Raw genomic sequence first — 14,794 nt, 5'->3', positions numbered from 1 at the left:
CATCACAGAAGCTAGTCTTCAGCCAATTCGATTCACTCCACGTGATATCAAGAAACGGCTGAACGCACTGGATAGAGCAAAGGCTATGGGCCCAGACAACATCCCGACTGTTGTGCTGAAGACTTGTGCTCCAAATGTAGCCGCACCTCTAGCCAAGCTGTTCCAGTACAGCTACAACACTGGCATCTATCCGACAATGTGGAAAACTGCCCAGGTATGTCCTGTCCACAAAAAGCAAGACAAATCCAATCCGGCCAATTACCGCCCCATCAGTCTACTCTCAATCATCAGTAAAGTCATGGAAGATGTCATCGACAGTGCTATCAAGCGGCACTTACTCACCAATAACCTGCTCACTGTTGCCTAGTTTGGGTTCCCCCAAGACCACTCTTGGGGGAACCCAAACTGGCTCCTGACCCCATTACAGCCTTGGTCCAAACATGGACAAAGGAGCTGAATTCCAGAGATGAGATGAGAGTGACTGCCCTTGACATCAAGGCATCATTTGACCGGGTGTGGCATCAAAGAGCCCTAGTAAAACTGAAGTCAATGGGAATCAGGGGGGGAAACTCTCCACTGGCTGGAGTCACACCTAGCACAAAGGAAGATGGTTGTGGTGGTTGAAGGTCAATCATCACAGCCCCAGGAGATCACTGCAGGAGTTCCTCAGGGCAGTGTCCTAGGCCCAACCATCTTCAGCTGCTTCATCAATGACCTTCCCTCCAACATAAAGGTCAGAAATGGGAATGTTCGTTGATGACTGCAGTGTTCAATGCCATTCACAACTCCTCGGATAATGAAATTGTCCATGCCCGCATGCAACAAGACCTGGATGACATTCAGGCTTGGGCTGATAAATGGCAGGTAATATTCACGCCACACAAGTGCCAGGCGATGACTATCTCCAACAAGCGAGTCTAACCACCGCCCCTTGACATTCAACAGCATTACCATCGCCAAATCCCCCACCATCAACATTCAGGGGGTCACCATTGACCAGAAACCTAACTGGATCAGCCACATAAATACTGTGGCAACAAGAGCAGGTCAAAGACTAGGTATTCTGCAGTGAGTGTCTCACCTCCTGACTCCCCAAATCCTTTCCACCATCTACAAGGCACAAGTAAGGAGTGTGATAGAATACTTTCCACTTGCCTGGATGAGTGCAGCTCCAACAACACTCAAGGAGCTCAACACCATCCAGAAAAGCAGCCCGCTTGATTGGCACCCCATCCACCATCTTAAGCATTCACTCCCTCCACCACCAATGTACCGTGGCTGCAGTGTATACCATCTACAAGATGCACTGCAGCAACTCACCAAGGCTTCTTCGGCAGCACCTCACAAACCTGCGAACTCTTCCACCTAGAAGGACAAGGGCAGCAAGCGAATGGGAACACCACCACCTCCAAGTTCCCCTCCAAGTCACACCCCATCCTGACTCGGAAGTATATCACCTTCCTTCATCGTCGCGGGGTCAAAATCCTGGAACTTCCTCCCTAACAGCAGTGTGGGAGTACCTTCACCACACGGATTGCAGCGGTTCAAGAAGGCGGCTCACCACCACCTACTCAAGGGCAATTAGGGATGGGCAATAAATGCTGGCCTTGCCAGCGACGCCCACATCCCATGAATGAAAAAAAAAGTTAATTTCCCGGACAATATGGCCTCTCTGATTGCAATACTCCTGGTCATATCAGCTGATGTGGTGGGGGGGGGGGGGATTATTACAAAAAAATAGAGCAAGACACTGACAGAACAAAAGCGAGCGAGCGTGAGAGCAAGCGCAAGAGTGAACCCAGGAGAGAATAAAGGGGGCAACCATTAGGGGAAGGAGACAAAAGGAAGTTGTGGAATGTTTGTTCATATTGAAAATAATGCTACTCACTATATGGGTGATCAGGATTTGGAAGGTGGGGAAATGCTGGCCTGAATTTGGAACATCATGCAAAGTGGGGAGAGAGAAATTCACAAAGCTGCTAAGTTCGAGAGTGTTACTTATCATTTGAAACATAAGAACATAAGAAATAGGAACAGAAATAGGCCACTTGGCCCCTCGAGCCTGCCCCGCCATTCAATAAGATCATGGCTGCTCATGGGCTCAAAGCCACTTCCCAGCCCACTCCCCTTCACTCCCTTATCTTGCAAAAATTTGTCTATCTCCACCTTAAATGTATTTAATGACCCAGCCTCCACAGCTCTCTGGGGCAGAGAATTCCACAGATTTATGGCCCTCCGAGAAGAAATTCCTCCTCATCTCAGTTCTAAAAGGGCGACCCTTTATTCTGAAACTGTGCCAGAGTTCTAGATTTCCCCACGAGGGGAAACAGCCTCTCTGCATCTACCTTGTCGAGCCCCCTCAGCATCATATATTTCAATAAGATCACCTCTCATTCTTCTAAATTCCAATGAGTATAGGCTCAGCTTGCTCAACCTCTCCTCATAAGTCAACCCCCTCATCTCTGGAATTAACCTGGTGAATCGTCTCTGAACTGCCTCCAATGCAAGTATATCCTTCTTTAAATAAGGAGACCAAAACTATATGCAGTACTCAAGCTGTGGTCTCACCAATACCCTGTACAATTGTAGCAGGACTTCCCTGCTTTTATACTCCAACCCCCTTGAAATAAAGGCCAACATTCCATTTGCCTTTTTGATTACTTGCTGTACCTGCATTGCTAACTTTTGTGTGTTTCATGCACAAGGACCCCCAAGTCCCTCTGAACTGTAGCATTTTGAAATCTCACTCCATTTAAATTATAGTTTGCTTTTTTATTTTTCCTGCCAAAGTGGATAACCTCGCACTTTCCCACATTATACTCCATCTGCCAAATGTTTGCTCACTCACTTAGCCTGTCTATATCCCTTTGCAGATTCTTTTGAGTTCTCGGCACAACTTGCTTTCCCACCCATCTTTGTATCATCCGCAAACTTGGCTACATTACACTCGGTGGTGGTGGGAGGGGAAATGTTTGTTGTTTTCTAGAGCTGGGAAGTGGGGTTTGGTCTAATTTTCTTTTTAAGATGGATCAGGATGGTGTGCAATGCTGACAAGGCCACATTTATTGCCCATCCCTAGTTGCCCTAAGAGGGCGGTTTGCCTTTTCCTTGAATCACTGCGGTTCTTGTTGTGATGTGACACCATAGTAGTGTTCGGTGGGTGTTAGATCCGTGATTCTTAAAGTAGGATGTTTTCCAATAACTACACGGAGGCTGTAACTTAACAATCAACAGGTGTTTACTGGGGTAGAGTAGTCTCAAGACTGGGACTACAGGGGCATGCTCAAGGCTTATATACAGGTGTGGTCACTGCCGGTACTACAGTATACAGGAGCTGTAAAAGTAGTTCTCTCTTAAAAAGGTACATACACTACAGTGGGGAATTTCAGGATATTAATAATAGCAATAACGAAGGAACAGTGATGCACGTCCATGTCAGTATGGTGTGCAACTTGTAAGTAGTGGTGTTCCCACATCAATGCCGCTCTTGTCCTTGTAGAGGTCACAGGAGAGGGTGGTGCTGTGAAAGTAACCAAGTTGCTACAGGAAACTCTCGATTTACCGGCACCTAAAATAACTGAAAATCTGTTAACCGGCAAAATTCAGGAGTAGGTTCAGGTAAGTTTTACTTCATATTAGTAGCCGTTCCTGGATCTGTGGCTGTGTAACCAGGGTGCCTGCACCTGTTGCTAAGCAACAGGGACACCTGGATCTTGTGGCCGGGGTTCCTGTACCTGTTGCTAAGCAACAGGGATGCCTAGATTTGTTGCGGTGTACGGGGCTCTCGTACCTTTTACTATACCTCTCTGTAATCCGGACTTTTTGATAAACCGGCACCACGCCGGTGCCGGATAAAAAAAGTGTTTCCTGTACAATGCATCTTGTAGATTATACATACTGCAGCCACCATATGCGGGTGATGGAGGGGGTGGATCTTGAGCCTGGTCATGTGAGAAGCTAATCAAATTAACTGCTCTGCCCTGGATGGTGTCTAGTTCCTTTAGTGCTGTTGCCATTCGCCTGCATGGGTGCAACTGCAAGTATTCCATCACAATCCTGACTTGAGCCTTGCAGATGGTGGCTAGGCTTTGAGATGTCAGGAAGTGAACCATGTCAGAGTACCCAGCCTCTGCTGTGCATTTGTAGCCATGTGGCTGGTCCAGTTAAGCCCCTGGTCAATGGGGACGCTCAAAATGTTGATGGTGGGGGACTCGGCGGCGGTGGTGCCATTGGATATCAAGGGGAAATAGTTGGACTTTCTCTTGTTCAAGGTGGTCATTACCCGGCACTAGTGGCACAGATATTATTATTCGCCCATCAGCCCAAGCCTGCATGTTATAGAATTCCTGCTGTAGGCTGCTTCATTATCAGAGTTGTGAATAGAACTAAACACTGTGGAATCATCAGTGAGCAGTCTCACTCCTGACGTTATGATGGAAGGAAGGTTAGAGATGAAGCAGCTTAAGATTATTGAGCAAATGACACTTCCCCGATGAATGCCTGCAGTAATATCACAGGGCTGCAATGAGTCACCTCCAACAACCCTAACCATCATTGTATGGGTCAGGTACAACTCCAGCTGCTGGAAGTTTTTCCTATCAATTCCCATTGACCTCAGTTTTGTTAGGGCTCCTTGATACCATACTCAGTCAAATACTAACTTGATGTTGAGGACAGCTTCTCTCACCTCTCCTCTGAAGAGGTCAAGAGCTGAATGGTTCCGGCGGAATCTAAACTGAGCAGGTTATTGGAGAGTATGTTAATAGTCTTAGTCTTGGGGGTGGGGGAGGGAAAGAAAGAATTGTTCCATTATTTTCCAAATCAGGAGGGCAGGGCGGGGCGGGGGGGGGCTCAGCTGCAAAGTTCCATACTGCACCGAACAGTTCAATCAACAGCTAGTGGGTCATTGTGCCAATTTCTTGTCAGCTACGAGTAGACTACCTTGCTCCATTGCCAGTGATGAAACATAGAAGATAGGAGCAGGAGTAGGCCATTCGGCCCCTCGAGCCTGCTCTACCATTCAATGCGATCATGGCTGATCATCCAAATTCAGTACCCTGTCCCTGCTTTCTCCCCATATCCCTTGATCCCCTTAGCCTTATGAGTGGATCCTGTCCATAGACATCCCCATGGCTCCACTAACTCTAGTTTGGAATCAACTTAAAAGCTTTCTGCACTTCTGTTCACGCTGATCTGGAGTGTGCCACTCCTAGAGTCCGTCAGGTTATACTTCTGCTCGAGTGGCAGATGGATCTAGTGGAGTCACGAGTACCATTCAAGTAGGAAGTGTGAAGGTTACTGCCATCATTTCGCTAATAATGTGGGATTCTTTGACTTTTTTCCTGTTAGTAAGGATATCCGGCCCTTTTAGTTAGTACAAATTACTTATTCTTTAAAGGTTTTTGCCGTGCTCCAGTAAATAATGGTATAGTGCCACCTGGTAGTGATTGTAAGGTATTACACTGAGATATCAAATAAATGGCTCTACTCAATTGATTGACAGTCACATAATCTTAGATGCTACCCCACCGTACTCAATGTGTCACACAATACAACGTGCATCAGGTGTTTTTATTTAAATCCCCCTTGGTATGCAGGTAATTCAAATAACGATAGCTTCTGGAGTACCAATTGAAAGTTCGATCAAGAATAGCATTGAATCATGAAATGTAGAGTAGACTGGGTGGTTGGGTTCAGAAACTTTTTCTGAAAATGCATTTTTAGCTATTTCAAGAAGTTCAACCTAGACTTCAACTATCACTAAAGTGGCATAACTAGAATTCATACATGTAATTCAACCCAAATAAATTCCATTGGAGAAGGGTCCCCATCTGGATAAGTATGAAGTGTACTAGCAGGACCACTGCACTCATTACTTTGTGGCTCTTCATTAAAGGGAGTTCAGTTTCTCCTTTGAAATAGAAATAGGCGTTCCATATTTGTCAGTTATGTAGCTTTGCATTGCACACTTACTATACATTAACATTTACTTACCAATCAGCAGCCCAGCCTGTCGTGCAGCCATGACAACAGCAAATACTGTAGCCCGTTCCTCTGTTGTGGTAGAACGAGTAAGGTATCCAAAAATGCACGCACCAGCACCAGTACCTATACCTGCAAAGTAATAAGTATATCTCTTTTCTGTGGAGGAGCAAAATATTTAGAGCACCATTTATTGCAATCGATCTTCAATACTGAATGAGTCTTGCTGTATAGAGAACAAAATCTATTTGTGGGAGACTGCAATTATTAGTCTTTTGCACGGTAGTTCGACATAAAGAACATTTCACCATTGAAGATGACTTTTTCCTTGACTTGAAAAATTAGGGTGTTTTCTTTTTTACTGGAGCTGAAGGTTAAAGGGTGAAGGTTATATAGGGCCCTGGTGAGACCACAGCTGGAGTACTGGGTACAGTTTTGGTCTTCTTACCTAAGGAAGGATATACTTTCCATAGAGGGAGTGCAACGAAGGTTCACCAGACTGGTTCCTGAGATGGGGGGATTGTCCTATGAGGAGAGATTGAGTAGACTAAGCTTATATTCTCTGGAGTTTAGAAGAATGAGAGGTGATCTCATTGAAACATACAAAATTCTCACAGGGCTTGACAGGGTAGATGTTTCCCCTGGCTGGGGAGTCTAGAACCAGGGGTCACAGTCTAAAATAAGGGGTCAGCCATTTAGGACTGAGATGAGGAGAAATTTCTTCACTCAGGAGGGTGGGGACTCTTTGGAATTCTCTACCCTAGAGGGCTGTGGAGGCTCAGTCGTTGAGTATATTCAAGACAGATAGATTTTTGAATATTAAGGGAATCAAGGGATAGGGGGATAGTGCAGGAAAGTGGAGATGAGGTAGAAGATCAGCCATGATCTTATTGAATGGCGGAGCAGGCTCGAAGGGCCAAATGGCCTACTCCTGCTCCTTTCTGATATTCTTATGACCTGATGGTGGTCTTCACTGATGATAAAGTAAATAGCAATGAGATTATTTATTCCATTGCTTGGTAAGATAGTAATGAGAGCACGTATTTAAAAATAATTAAAAAATAATTAAAAGGGAGGCTAAAAAAAAATCTTACATGTACATAAAAGGTTCTAAATTCCAAATTCTCTTCCACAAACTATTGTTGAAGCAGAACTTTGGACTGTTTTACAAGAGAATTAGAGAGTTGATTGAAGAGGAATGTTAAAGGGCATGGAAAGCAAGCAGAAAGTGTGTCCGGGTAAGAAAAACATGGTAATAAAACAAATAGGGCCATAGTGCAAAAAAAAGTTACGCTGACTAAAAATGTTAAAGAGAGAAATCTAAAAGGCACGGTATCTGAATGCACGAAGCATTCATAATAAGGTAGTGTAGGAATTCGGGTTGACCTCAGCAGGTATTGGACGAATGCCTACTAAATAATCGAATTTCGACTTCAGGAGAACAATCTAGAAGTTGTTTATTTACAAGAACAGATGAAATACAGCAGGTAAGGCGGCTGGATCCAGGAGCACTGTGAAGTAGGTCTTTCTCCAGCGGGGACGCCACAAGGACGGAGTCCGCAGTCCTGTGGAGAGCGTGATGACGTCATCACGCTTGGCTGTGTTTTCCCGCGCTTCGGGTGTCATGTGACCGCGTCATGACGTTAGCGCATTCGCCCGCGCTTGGGGCGGTCACGTGACCCGCGCCGATACATCGGCGCATTTACCTGGCACTGAGGCTGGCCGTTGAGGCCGAAATCGCGAGCGCGGGAGCTGGAGGCCGAGCTGGGCCAGCGCCTGCCGCGGGAGCGGGAGATCGCGTTGCTCACGTCGGCTAGCCGATGCGGCCGAAGTCGCGGTAGGCCGGGCTGTGCCGGCGGGCACCATGGAAGGCCAAGCCGGGCCTGTGGCCGGCGCGCATGCATCACGTGATGCGTGACATCAGTGCGTTAGGTCGCCTAAGGGGCAACAGCCCAAACAGGTAAGTTACATACAAACTAGTTAGGTTAAAGTGAATTATGTACATAGTTAGTAAGGGACAACCGGTGGTACCGCCACATGCGCCCCCCCAGAATTCGCTTTAACGAAAGTCCAAAGATGAGATGGTCTGACGAGCTGGTGGACTTGGCGGGCGAAGTCTAAAGATGCTGGTCGTGAGCGGATCCTTACGCACATCGTGGCGAATAAAACGTATCCGTCAGGCAAAGGAACATGGAAACGTGCGAAACAGCAGGCCTTGTCAGAGTGACAGTCAGGTTGGGCGGACGCGGACGATCGCTCTGTTGATGTTTGAACAAGTCCTTGTTCTGACGAACCCTGCCGGAAAGCCAAACGAGCGATCCAGAAGGTCGATGAACTCGCCGACAGGTGAGCGAACTCTTCGGGAGGCTGAAATGCACGGAACGGTGCGTGCCATAGTGCTACGACGATAACACTACTGAGGGTGAAAAATTGCTGCGTTGATCAGTGATCGGTGAGGACAACAACTTTCATGTGGCCGATCGCGGCCGCGGGATGCCCCTTGGACCCGTCCTCGATGTTTGCGTTTGTTAAGGAGAAAACTGGAGAAAGGGCGGCAACGGTCTGGGTTGTTGTTGCTTTCGGTAGGGGTTAACTCTGCCTGGAGGGTGGCAACACTCCTAGTTGTAGTTGACTTTAGTGGAAAAACTGCAAAGAAGGCGGCACGCTTCTCTTTCTCGCCGAAAAGTGTGGTAGGTAACACAACCAGCAGGCTGACGGGCTGGTGCGTCGTCGGCGGGGAACGAGTCTTCATTTTTCACGAGGGATGGGTCCTCATGGTGCGCATCCTCGTGGTTGTGAGTCCTCACTGGGGAAAGACCTACTCTACGGCGCTCCTGCAACCATCTCACTTACCTGCTGTATTTTGTCTGCTTCCTGCATTAAAGAACTTATTAGATTTATACTTGCTGTTGCGTGGGACGTAGAGGCGGACGATCCGTGTGGCGGTAGAAAAGTCGAATACGGAGACCGTAAGCAAGTGCGTGGTCTGCGCCGCATCGATGTTCTCGTCGAACGGGGCTTCTACCTTTACAAAGCACGAGGGCGGTTGTTTCTCCCTGACTTGCGGTAGCGACAGCGGAATGGCTGGTGCTTCCATGGCGTGCTTCTTTTGTGAAAATTGTTCACAAAAAAAATCGGGGTCCGGCTGAGTTTTGTTCGTGAAAAACGGGATCACCTCCAGGCTGCGCTTCCTTTGCGAATACCTTCGCAAAGGCAGGGGTCGCCAATGTAGGAATTGGTGTTCGTCGGCTGTTCGTCGGTCGTCTTCTGTGAAGATGAGGTTCAGGCTGTGCGTTGCTTCCATGAAAATCATTCCCGGATACGGGGTCACCAATTATAGTGTAGGAATTGATGAGCTCCCGTACTCACGTCATTGGTCATCAATTGTAGGAATTCGGGTTGACCTCAGCAGGTATTGGACGAATGCCTACTAAATAATCGAGTTCGACTTGAGGAGAACAATCTAGAAGTTGTTTATTTACAAGAACAGACGAAATACAGCAGGTAAGGCGGCTGGATGCAGGAGCACTGTGAAGTAGGTCTTTCCCCAGCGGGGACGCCACGACGACCAAGTCATCATGCTTGGCTGCGTTTTCCTGCGCTTCGGGTGTCACGTGACCGCGTCGTGACGTTAGCGCGTTCGCCCGTGCTTGGGGCGGTCATGTGACCCGCGCCGATAGGTCAGCGCGTTTACCCGGCACTGAGGCTGGCCGTTGAGGCCGAAGTCGCGAGCGCGGGAGCTGGAGGCCGAACTGGGCCAGCGCTTGCCGCGGGAGCTCGCGTCGCTCACGTCGGCTGGCTGATGCGGCCGAAGTCGCGGTAGGTCGGGCTGTGCCGGCAGCCGCCATGGAAGGCTGAGCCAGGCCCGTGGCCGGCACATGTGCGTCACGTGCTGCGTGACGTCCGCGCGTTAGGTCGCCTCTTAAAAGGGGCAACGACCCAAACAGGTAAGTTACATACAAACTAGTTAGGTTAAAGTGAATTATGTACATAGTTAGTAAGGGACTGTAGGATTCGCAAAATTGAACTTTATATTATAAAGGGTCAAATGGCAGAAGAGGCCATGATTTTTAAAGACTGTTTTAAAAGCAGCCCAGAAAAAGGGGCATACAAAATGGCCGCCATACCACGTGACCGGCTTATTGGGACATTTTTAAATGGTTCCTGCGAATCCTCAGACAGCTTTGTGGATTCAACCCACAGTAAGTTCTGGAAGCCGTTTCTGAGAGAACGAAACCAGACACCCACATATACATATGGATTAGATGCAGATTCAGTCAAGATTGGCCTGGAGACAGAGGCCATCTAAATGTTGACCCAGACAAAAGGGGACAATTTCATATTCATGAGAATAGCACCAAGGACTAGATAACGAGATCAGTAGGACATTAAAAACAATGAAGGTCATTCCAGACCAGAGATGGGTCTTTACCAGCCATCTAAAATATTTTAAAATATAATAACTACCCCGCTGTGCTCCCAGCCCGCCAAAAGTTAAACAAAGACTAACCTGATTTTGGGCAGGAAGTGGAAGCTTCTGAAGGAAAAGTATAATTGGAAGACTGGGGTAGGAATTCGGGCAGTTGAAGTGGAATTCGACAGTTGTTGAGCAGTTGAATTCGACGGTTGGTTGAGTTGGAGTGGAGTCGGAGCTTCTTCGGAGCGGTGAGGTGAGCCCCAGCCTTTCGAGCTCAGCCTTGGAGCGTTGGCAGCCGGTCCAGCTTTTGAGCTGGGTAAAGAGGAGCTGGTTTGGGAGAAGATCAACGAACTCCTCTCCACCATCGGAGGAAGAAGAAGACTAAGCCGCCATCAAGAAGACCGTTCGAGCCGGCATCCCGCCCCGGGGTAAAACATCGGGAGATCATCGACCAACCCCGGGCCGTTGACGAAAACGAGAGGCCCTCTCCCGGCTCGGGAGAAGAGACAAAATAAAACAACAGAAGCAGCTGGTGTCCAGCCGCCCCCGACCCCCACCTCAGGAGAGCGGTGTGGCGCAGCTCGCTGGGGTTCCACGATCCACGAGGAGACGGGACGCCTGAAGGGATCAAAACCCAGACTTGTTTTCAAAACCTGGTACTTCCTAGTTGGTTTGGTGAGCATGTTTCTGGCCCTTCACAATCAGATCTAGATAGGTTGAAGGGGGTGGACTTAAGGGTACAATTAACATGAGTTGTTGTCCCTCGATGTTCCGTGTGTTTCCTTATTTCATGATGATTTTTATAGAGTATAAGATGCCTGTATTTGCCTTAGTTAGTATTGTGTCGTTATGATTTGTTTGTGTTCTTCCCACCCATGTACTCTCTTATCTGCTTGCATTTGATTTAATTTTCCTTATGCACTAAAATTTCATTTTGTTTCATCAAACTTGGTCTACAAGAGTTTTCTCTACATTGTAGTTCCTGCCCCAAAGTCCAGAGTATAGAATCTAAGGGGAGGGTGGGTCGAACCTGTGATGAAATATGCCATTCATCACTCATCGGTATTCTCTGCCTGTGACTGTGGTTTGGTTTCAGTTTCATTTCCCTTACCTCAGTTCCGTTTCCTCACCATTGTATTGTATTGTGTGTAGGGCTCCGCCCATACCTGGCCCCTATGTAAGCAGGCCCAGCCTGCCTCACATCCAGTACAGCAGACCTCTGGATGGAAGATACCTCTCCGCTGTGTGTTACCTTCTAAGTTAATAAAAGCCTTGTTTTGTTCCGCTAACATTGAGTCTCGGATTTATTGAGGCACATCAGAACCACTCAAGGTTTTACTGTGCAAGAGACAGAGGCCTCTAGAGAGAGAAACCTCTGCAATCTAAAACCCCTTACAGGACAACCGGTGGTACCGCCACAGTAGACGAATTAACAGCACAAATAGATGTAAATGGATACGATATAATTGAAATTACGGCTGCAGGGTGACCAAGGTTGGGAGCTGAATATCCAAGGATATTCAGTATTTAGGAAGGACAGGCGAAAAGGAGGTGGGGTGGCGTTGTTTGTAAAGGATTATATCAGAGCAATAGTGAGAAAGGATATTGGCTCAGAAAATCAAGATGTAGAATTAGTCTGGGTGGAGCTAAGAAGCACCATGGGGCAGAAAACATTGGTGGGAGTTGTCTATAGGCCTCCAAACAGTAGTGGTAATGTAGGGGATGGCATCAAACAGGAAATTAGAAATGCATGTAACAAGGGTACTACAGTAATCATGATCGACTTTAATCTACAAAAAGACTGGCCAAACCAAATTAGCAATAATACTGTGGAGGATGAATTCCTGGAGTGTATACGAGATGGTTTTTTAGACCAGTACGTTGAGGAGCCAACTAGGGAACAGGCAAGCCTAGATTAGGTATTGTGCAATGAGAAGAGGTTAATTAATAATCTTGTTGTGAGGGGTCCTTTAGGGAAGAGTAACCATAACATGATAGAATTCTTCATTAAAATGGAAAGTGAAGAAGTCCAATCCGAAACTAGGGTCCTAAATCTAAACAAAGGAAACTACAATGGTATGAAGTGGGAGTTGGCTATGATAGATCGGGGAGCTTCATTAAAAAAGGCATGATGGTGGATAGGCAATGGCTAACATTTAAGGAACGAATGCATGAATTGCAACAGTTATACACTCCTTTCTGGCACAAAAACACAAAGGAAAAGTGGCCCAACCATGGCTAACAAAAGAAATTAAGGATAGTATTAGATCCAAAGAGGAGTCATATAAAGTTGCCAGAAAAAGTAGCAAGCCTGAGGATTGGGAACAGCTTAGAGTTCAGCAAAAAAGGACTAAGAGATTGATTAAGAGGGGAAAAATAGAATGAGAGAAAACATGCAAGGAACATAAAAGCAGATTGTAAAAGCTTCTAAAAAAGTACGTAAAAAGAAAAAGATTAGTGAAGACAAATGTAGGTCCTTTACAGTCAGAAACGGGAGAATTTATAATGGGGAACAAGGAAATGGCAGAGCAATTAAACAAATACTTTGGTTCTGTCTTCACGGAAGAGGACACAAATAACTTCCCAGAAATGCTAGGGAACCAAGGGTCTAGTAAGGAGGAATTAAAATAAATTATTAGTAAAAAAAAGTGCTGGAGAAATTAATGGGACTGAAAGCTGATAAATCCCCAGGGCCTGATAATCTGCATCTCAGAGTAATAAAAGAGGTAGCCATGGAAATAGTGGATGCATTGGTTGTCATCTTCCAAAATTCCATAGATTAGGGAACAGTTCCTGCAGATTGGAGGGTGACAAATGTAACCCGACTATTTAAAAAAGAGAGAAAACAGGGAACTACAGACCGGTTAGCCTAACATCAGCAGTGGGGAAAAAGCTAGAGTCTATTATAAAGGATGTGATAACAGGACACTTAGAAAATATCGACAGGATTAGACAAAGTCAACATAGATTTATGAAAGGGAAATTGTGTTTGACAAACCTACTGGAGTTTTTTGAGGATGTAACTAGTAGAATAGATAAGGGAGAACCAGTGGATGTGGTGTATTTGGATATTCAGAAGGCCTTTGATAAAGTCCCACATAAGAGGCTAGTGTGCAAAATTAAAGAACATGGGATTGGGGGTAATCACAGAATCACAGAATCTACAGTGCAGATAGAGGCCATTTCGGCATGGATTGAAAATTGGTTAACAGACAGGAAACAGAGAGTAGGAATAAATGGGTCTTTTTCAGGGTGGCAGGCATTGACTAGTGGGGTACCGCAGGGATCAGTGCTTGGGCCCCAGCTATTCACAATATATATCAATGATTTGGATAAGGGAACCAAATGTAATATTTCCAAGTTTGCTGATGACACAAAACTAGGTGGGATTGTGAGTTGTGAGGAGGATGCAAAGAGGCTTCAAGGCGATTTAGACAAGTCGAGTGAGTGGGCAAATACATGGCAGATGCAGTATAACATGGATAAATGTGAAGTTATCCACTTCGGTAGGAAAAACAGAAAGGTAGAGTATTATTTAAATGGGAAATGCTGATGTACAAAGGGACCTGGGTGTCCTTGTACACCAGGCACTGAAAGCAAACATGCAGGTGCAGCAAGCAGTTAGGAAGGCAAATGGTACGTTGGCCTTTGTTGCAAGAGGATTTGAGTACAGGAGCAAGGATGTCTTACTACAGTTATGCAGGGCCTTGGTGAGACCACACCTGGAGTAGTGTGTGCAGTTTTGGTCTCCTTACCTAGGAAAGGATATACTTGCCATAGAGGGAGTGCAGCGAAGGTTCACCAGACTGATTCCTGGGATGGTAGGACTGTCGTATGAGGAGAGATTGGGTCGACTAGGCCTGTATTCACTAGAGTTTAGAAGAATGAGAGGGGATCTCATTGAAACATATAAAATTCTGACAGGGCTAGACAGACTGGATGCAGGGAGGTTGTTTCCCCTGGCTGGGGGGGTCGAGAACGAGGGGTCTCAGGATAGGACATTTAGGACTGAGATGAGGAGAAATTTCTTCACTCAGGAGGGTGGTGAACCTGTGGAATTCTCTACCACAGAAGGCTGCGGAGGCAAAGTCACTGAATATATTTAAGAAAGAGATAGATAGATTTCTAGGCACAAAAGGCATCAAGGGATATGGGGAGAGAGCAGGAATATGGTATTGAGATAGAGGATCAGCCATGATCATATTGAATGGTGGAGCAGGCTCGAAGGGCCTGCTCTTGCTTCTATTTTTCTATGTTCTATGTTTCTAATTGTGGTAATAAGCTTGGTTGCTCCTTTGAAGAGCAACACCACACAGACTTGATAGGCCAATTTGTTTCTGTGCTATTCCATTAGCAATATGGACATGTACAGGACCAGTAAAGACCTCCTTTCAA

General features: G+C 46.4%; 1 protein-coding gene across 1 annotated transcript in view; it reads right to left on the bottom strand.

Moving 5' to 3' along the window:
* The window catches only part of mfsd8l1 (major facilitator superfamily domain containing 8-like 1), a 66,891-nt gene that overhangs the window by 29,788 nt on the left and 22,309 nt on the right, over positions 1–14,794 (bottom strand). The window contains 1 exon segment of the mRNA XM_085990246.1: positions 5,995–6,114. Coding sequence (XP_085846372.1) covers positions 5,995–6,114 — 120 coding nt within the window.

This window comes from Somniosus microcephalus, chromosome 6, assembly GCF_052327205.1.
Source record: "Somniosus microcephalus isolate GS21.2 chromosome 6, FLI_Smic_1.0, whole genome shotgun sequence".
Classification (NCBI taxonomy): domain Eukaryota; kingdom Metazoa; phylum Chordata; class Chondrichthyes; order Squaliformes; family Somniosidae; genus Somniosus; species Somniosus microcephalus.
Note: the sequence above shows the minus strand (reverse complement) of the source record. Positions and strands in the feature narration are given on the sequence as shown.